The sequence below is a fragment of the Galeopterus variegatus genome, unplaced genomic scaffold (assembly GCF_000696425.1).
Source record: "Galeopterus variegatus unplaced genomic scaffold, G_variegatus-3.0.2 Scaffold3877, whole genome shotgun sequence".
In the NCBI taxonomy this organism is placed as follows: Eukaryota; Metazoa; Chordata; class Mammalia; order Dermoptera; family Cynocephalidae; genus Galeopterus; species Galeopterus variegatus.
In genome coordinates, this window is record NW_007729988.1 from 102953 (window position 1) to 109522 (window position 6570).

Consider the following 6570-nt stretch of genomic DNA (forward strand, 5'->3'; position numbering starts at 1 on the left):
CAGTTTGGTCATATCTAGTAAAGTTGAAGATGTACACATATTATTACCCAGCAATTCTACACCCAGATGTACACTCTAAAGGTACTTACAACTGGGCATAAGAAAATGTACAAAGATATTTATTGTGGCCTTGTTTATAATTGTGAAAAATTGAAAACAACCTAAAATGCCCATTAGTAAAGGAATGGATAAACTGTAGCGTATCAGTGTGGTAGGCTACTGCATAATTGAAATAATTTCTCTGTATCAACATGCTTCAATATCAATAAATGCTAAAAACAAAGTTGGGGAAAGAAACAGTGACATAATTTATACAATATGATACTGCTTGGATAAACATTTTTAAAACAGAGCAATATCATATGTTATTTACAGGCACATGCAAATAGTAAATGTATAAAAATAGGCATGTGAAGGATACATAGCAATTTCATTATAGTGGTTACCTCTAGAGAAGAATAGACTGGGGAGCAGTCTGAATTAAATATTACAAATGTTAACATTTATTTAATCTGGATGGAAGGCAGATGTGCCTTAAAAGTATTCTGTACTTATCTGTATATGAAAATCCATAATTTAAAATTTAAAAATAAAATAAAAAGAACAAAACCAAAGTTCAGTACCTAAGAGCCTTGTTCACATTTCTGAGCAGGCTTGTGGTGCTCTACTCTTTATAGGGGAGCAGGGGGCAGCTGGCCAATACAGGGATCCGAACCCTTAACCTCAGTGTTACAACACTGCGCTCTAACCTGCTTAGCTAACTGGCCAGCCCCAGAGGTGCTCTACTCTTTAAAAATGTAGGTCCAGGGCCGGCCTGGCAGAGAGACAGGACAGTGGAGGTTTTGTGTGAAGGACAGAGGGGATGTTGAATATGAAGCTACAGAGTGAGTTCAGGCCAGAAAATTTTGGGCCCTTTACTTTTTCTCTTACTCTTTCTCAGCTAAATAAGGAAAGCTTTTGGAGAGAAGAATTTGTTCAGGGCTGAGATCAGAAGTGGGTATGTTATCAGGAGCCTTTCTAGAAAGGGATGGCATTGGCTGACACTGGATGTGTATGGCCTTCTATCCCTAGTGCAGGGCAAGGAATGGTTGGAGTTGGAGGAAGATGCCCAAAAGGCCTATGTGATGGGACTCCTGGACCGACTAGAGGTGGTCAGTAGGGAGCAGCGGCTGAAGGTGGCCAGGGCTGTTCTCTACCTGGCCCAAGGTGAGTGAGCAACCTTGCTAGCTTGAGAGGATTGGAGGCTGGGGAGAGAAGTGGTGTTGTCAGGACTGGGATGAGGCAGGCTGTGCTGGGAAAGCAAGGTCCCCTGCCTCTCAACAACAGATCTTATCATGTGCTAGGAGTCAACCTGTGCTCATAAGGAAGGTGAAGAGATGGTGCTGAGTGTTGTTCTGAATCCTACTTTTATCTTACCAGGATCTCTTATAAGATTCTTTTTTCCCTAACCTGGGTTGTAATTGTATGTGAAGACTAGCAAGAGGGTCAGTGTGGCACAGACTCACACATGGATTTCTCCATTATTTCTCGTTGGCATTTTGAAGGTTCAAGCCAATAGAGCAGGAGGAATGGATGCTGTGAGTAATTTGGAGATGATCCGAACTAAATGAGATTAATTGGAGAAAGCTTCCCAGAAGATACCTGTTAACCAGGTTTGGAAAGGGAAGTGGGATAGTCTAGCTGGAGTAGTGAAAATAAGCCCTGAAACCATAAATATGAAGATTGTTAGCAGAACCAACTAGGTGGGAGCTAAAAGAAAAAAAAAAGTGGACAGGAAAAAGGGTAGACATTGGATGAAGGGAAGACTAGCAAATAAGGCAGTGCCCACCCATATCTCTTAGGTCTGGTGCTCTGGCCAATGCCCATCTACCAGTACTTTCACTTTTTTGCCTTCATCTTTTTGTCTCCACAGCCCACACAGGGCAGCCAAGGGTAGACATTGGATGAAGGGAAGACTAGCAATAAGGCAGTGCCCACCCATATCTCTTAGGTCTGGTGCTCTGGCCAATGCCCATCTGCCAGTACTTTCACTTTTTTGCCTTCATCTTTTTGTCTCCACAGCCCACACAGGGCAGCCAAGAAGTGTAGAGAATTAATGTGCTCTCCTAGTCCAGCACACCTCATCGAATGACTGACAGGGCCCAATACTTCACCCATCTTGGATAGGATAACTCTGAGTTGTGTGTTTTATACTGTTTCCAGAGCTTCACCTAGGATTGCACTCTTTTGGCTGCATTCTCTTCCCTGTCTCATTTCCCCACTTCTCTACTGATGATTCCTGGGATCAATTCCCAAATAAACTACCTGTACTTGAATCCTTGCTTATTTTAGGATCTGTTTCTGGGGGAACCCAAACTTAAGACAGGTGATTGATGAGTACCTTGGACCTAACCCTGGAGAATGCTTCTCCTCTCCCCTGACTCATTCCAGTTCTCAGGGACCCTGCCCTACCTCTCTCAGCCTAATTATTGGACAGGGTGTTACAAGAAAGTCTTCAGATCATGAAGCGGAGTGGAAAGAACTGGGATACTCCTCCACCCCCCGCCACTTTGGCAACTGTCTGGTCTTTTAGGCACTTTTGGGGAATGTGATTCAGAAGTCGATGTGCTACACTGGTCCAGGTACAACTGCTTCCTGCTCTATCAGATGGGGACCTTCTCGGCCTTCCTGGAGCTACTCCACATGGAAATCGAGTGAGAAGCCTTAGGGGAGGACTGGCCTAAACAACCCCCTTCTTTGAAGGGACCTCATGTCCTATGCTGGTTCCCTTACTATAGAGACCCCTGTGGGGAGCTGGGTCTCTCACACCTCAGCCCAAAGCTTGTTGACAGTTCCCCTCCATTAAGCCTTGCTCCCTAGTATTCTGTCCTCCCTCCCTGAGTTTGGCTCTTCAGCAGCTTCTGCCCCACATACAGCTTCAATCCTGGGCTTCAGGGCCCTATCCTGGGTAGATTCCCTTTTTATTCAAGCCTTTTCCTTCAGCCTAACTCTGGACTCTATAAAATAAACTATTCTACATGACAGCATGACCCAAGAGGGAAAAGGTCAATTCCTGTCATTGTACCCAATTCTTTCCTTCATGGGTTATAGCTTTACAGATGGCCTTATCTGCTGTTACCATTACATGACCCCTTGTTTTGTCTCATGCTCATTACCCAGGAGTTTTAGATAGGATGAACTCCACTTGTTATTCATTAGGTGTTGCTTAGCATCCCTTTTGTATCCAGAACAATACTAGGTATGGTATAGTGGGGATTATAAGAGGAGTGGATACCACAGACCCTGCCCTTGCTGTATTCACCACAGATAAAGATTTGCTGAGGTGGCAGGGGAGTTCTATGGACTCCTTTACCTTAGACCAGTTTCATTAATGGTTGCAGAGCCAGGGAATGGCAGGTACTCATGTTTGTGTGTATGATAAGTGGGAGCGCAGGGAGGAAAGAAGTCTTATGGGTTCCTGTCCCCCTTCTTTCCTTCCTCCCCATGGCAGCAACAGCCAGGCCTGTAGCAGTGCTCTTCGGAAACCAGCTGTGTCCATTGCTGATAGCACAGAGCTCCGGTGAGTAGGGCTCACTATGGGCTTGAAACAGGCAGATGATAAGAACTGGGTTACCCTTTCCTCAGATCCCAGATGACCCAGATCACTAGGAAGTTGCCTCCTAGCTAATCTCACTGGGTTGGGCTCCCTCAGAGACCATCTCTGAGGTCTCTGACTACAGGCTGGGAACTGAGTTGGGAGCCTTTTGTGACCTTTCTGTAACCCCAGGGTGCTGCTGAGTGTCATGTACCTAATGGTGGAAAATATCCGCCTGGAGCGAGAGACAGATCCCTCTAGGTGGAAGACAGCCCGGGAGACCTTCCGCACTGAATTGAGTAAGAAGTGGTGCTTGAGGAAGGGTGGGGATGGGGTGCTGATGGTGGAGGGGAAGCAGAGCATCTGCCCAGGAAAGTCATACAGTCTTTTTTTTTTTTTAATTAACATCTTTTCTTTTAGCCTTGGTTTCCTTGGTTATAAATGGGAATAGCCATCCCTCTCCCATTCCATCATGAATCCCACATGAAAAAAATGAGTTAAATCACCTTGAAAACTGAGCTCTGTCCAAATGTAAATTGGTATTGTCATCTGACAGGGATAGGATATGAAGGCCTATGGGATTTAAAATATGTATTTATTGATGTGGGAAAGTGAGGTATGATCTACAAATCCTTCAGCCAGAAAGTGATATCTTCATTACTGTTACTTCTAGTTTGTCATTCACCCCAAAGTATCACCCTAAGTTCTGGGGACCAAGCCATTTTACCTCCATGGCCTCCCTTCCTGCCCTTGAGGGGCTTCCCTCTAGGGGTTCTCTAAGCCTCCTCAGGACCAAGTACTCCAGGATTTTTCAGGGGAGATGAGTATCTAACTCAGAATGTCCAGAATCAGAATTATAGGGCAGGGTTTCAGCTGCTTCATCCTCACTTTCTCACTTGCCTCTCTCCACATTCCTCAGGCTTCTCTGTGCATAATGAGGAGCCTTTTGCCCTTCTGCTCTTCTCCATGGTTACCAAGTTCTGTAGCGGCCTGGCCTCCCACTTCCCCATAAAGAAGGTCCTGCTTCTGCTCTGGAAGGTGGTCATGGTGAGTAGCTGATCCTTCCCATTCTCAGCTCATCAGGTCGGCAATGCCTTATGCCACTTCAGTTTCTTCCAGGAGGCTGGAGCTAGGCAGCAGAATAGGATACCTGTTAGACAACAGCTAACAAGGAGGGGTAACAAGTCTGTCCTAGACACATCAGATGTCCTTTGTCAGAGCAGGTTACCTGTTTTATTGGATGAATGGGAGATGCCACTTCATGAGTGGGGAGGTCAATGGCGTCTTCCCCTACTAGAGCTGATGTTTCACGAAAAGAACACTGACTGAAAGTTGGGAGATACAGGTTCTGCTGATACTGAGGAACCTTGAGCAACCCTTCAGGCCTCAGTTTCTCCAGCTGTGAAATGTTGTATTTAGTCCTTCCCTTTCTCCAGATAAATAGAAAATTGTCTTAAAAAAAAATGAAGTCCTTATAAGTATATGGTTGCAGTTTTGTTACTAATTATTCAACTTGATCTTCCATCTCTGGCTGAAAAACATACCCTCTAGGCAGGCCTCAAAGGGGGAACTGCCTTATGACTGCAGAAGAAATTGAATGACTCTGGGGGTTTATGGCATCTAGATGTGCTCCTGAAAAAGAGAGAGAGTTTCCTGGTTTTTTTCAGTGGGGGCCACCTGGAGTCCTTTTCCTAACTTCTGGAGATGTTTCCAGCTCTGGATCAGTAAATAATGCTTTATCCTGACCCGTGAACTCCTCAAATTGAGAATGATAACCACATTTGCCCTTTCCTGTTTTACTACTTCCTTATTAAGGAGAGTGTCTGAGGGGACTGGAGGTCATGGCTCTTGCTCTCCATCCATGTTTCCATGACCTTGATCTCTCTGACTTCCTTCCCTTCCTTTCTCTTCTCTGCTCCTTTCCTGTTTGCTCCTCAGTTTACCCTCGGTGGATTTGAGCATCTTCAAGTTCTCAAAGTACAGAAGCGGGCAGAACTGGGCCTGCCTCCACTGGCTGAGGACAGTATCCAGGTGGTGAAGAGCATGCGTGCTGCCTCCCCGCCCTCTTATACTCTTGATCTGGGGGAGTCTCAGCTGGCTCCGCCACCCTCCAAGCTGCGAGGCCGTCGTGGTTCTCGAAGGGTATGGATTAAAGCAGAGAGGGGTGTTGTTACACTGACTAGCTCAAAATCAAGATTCTAAGCTACTCTGGGTGTGGTAAGAAAGAGCAGTAGATGACCTGACTCATCCTGCCCCAATTTGGCCCCATGACCAATCTGAAACCTTACAGTCTATGCTTTGGCTTCTGTCCTCCAGCCCCAACAGGCTCCTGGGCTGTCCTTATGGAACATTGTAATATTACATCATATAGCCATGTCTCGCCACAAGATCATTGGCCTAGACCTCAGTGCCTGGAGTTTCCTTAGCATCCTGAACAGTTAAGGTAGAATCCTGGGGCTAAGGACCAGGGCACCTGAACAAGGCCGCCAGCAAATCCCTGTGCCTGGGGCGAGGCAGCAAGTAGGTTTGCTCTGAGCCAGCCATACTCTGGCCCTGGAACCAAAGGCTTACATTTGAGAGATGACTGGTTAGGGTTTTCAGTATAGTCTGCTGTCCTGAAAAGGTCATATTGACAAGTTCCCCTCCCGGGAACTCACTACCTCAGTTCACCAGCTACAGGTGATAGGACTAGACAGTCATGCTCATTAATCCAGTCTACATTATCTGCAGTGTGATTTTTTTTTTAACCTTTATTTTTTATTTTGTAAAGTAATGCTTACTCATTGTAGAAAATTTGGAACAAATATAAAAATGTGATGAAGGGGAACTCACTACCTCAGTTCACCAGCTACAGGTGACAGGACTAGACAGTCATGCTCATTAATCCAGTCTACATTATCTGCAGTGTGATTTTTTTTTTAACCTTTATTTTTTGTTTTGTAAAGTAATGCTTACTCATTGTAGAAAATTTGGAACAAATATAAAAATGTGATGAA

At 45.2% G+C, this 6570-nt stretch overlaps 1 protein-coding gene across 1 annotated transcript in view; it reads left to right on the plus strand.

Annotated features, from left to right (window-relative positions):
* The first annotated feature begins 1124 nt into the window (after positions 1–1124).
* STRIP2 (striatin interacting protein 2) overlaps positions 1125–6570 on the plus strand; it is a 30568-nt gene continuing 25122 nt past the window's right edge. The window contains exons 1-6 of the mRNA XM_008586206.1: positions 1125–1206; positions 2573–2693; positions 3491–3559; positions 3767–3873; positions 4494–4621; positions 5513–5716. Coding sequence (XP_008584428.1) covers positions 1125–1206; positions 2573–2693; positions 3491–3559; positions 3767–3873; positions 4494–4621; positions 5513–5716 — 711 coding nt within the window. The remainder of the gene's footprint in view (positions 1207–2572; positions 2694–3490; positions 3560–3766; positions 3874–4493; positions 4622–5512; positions 5717–6570) is intronic.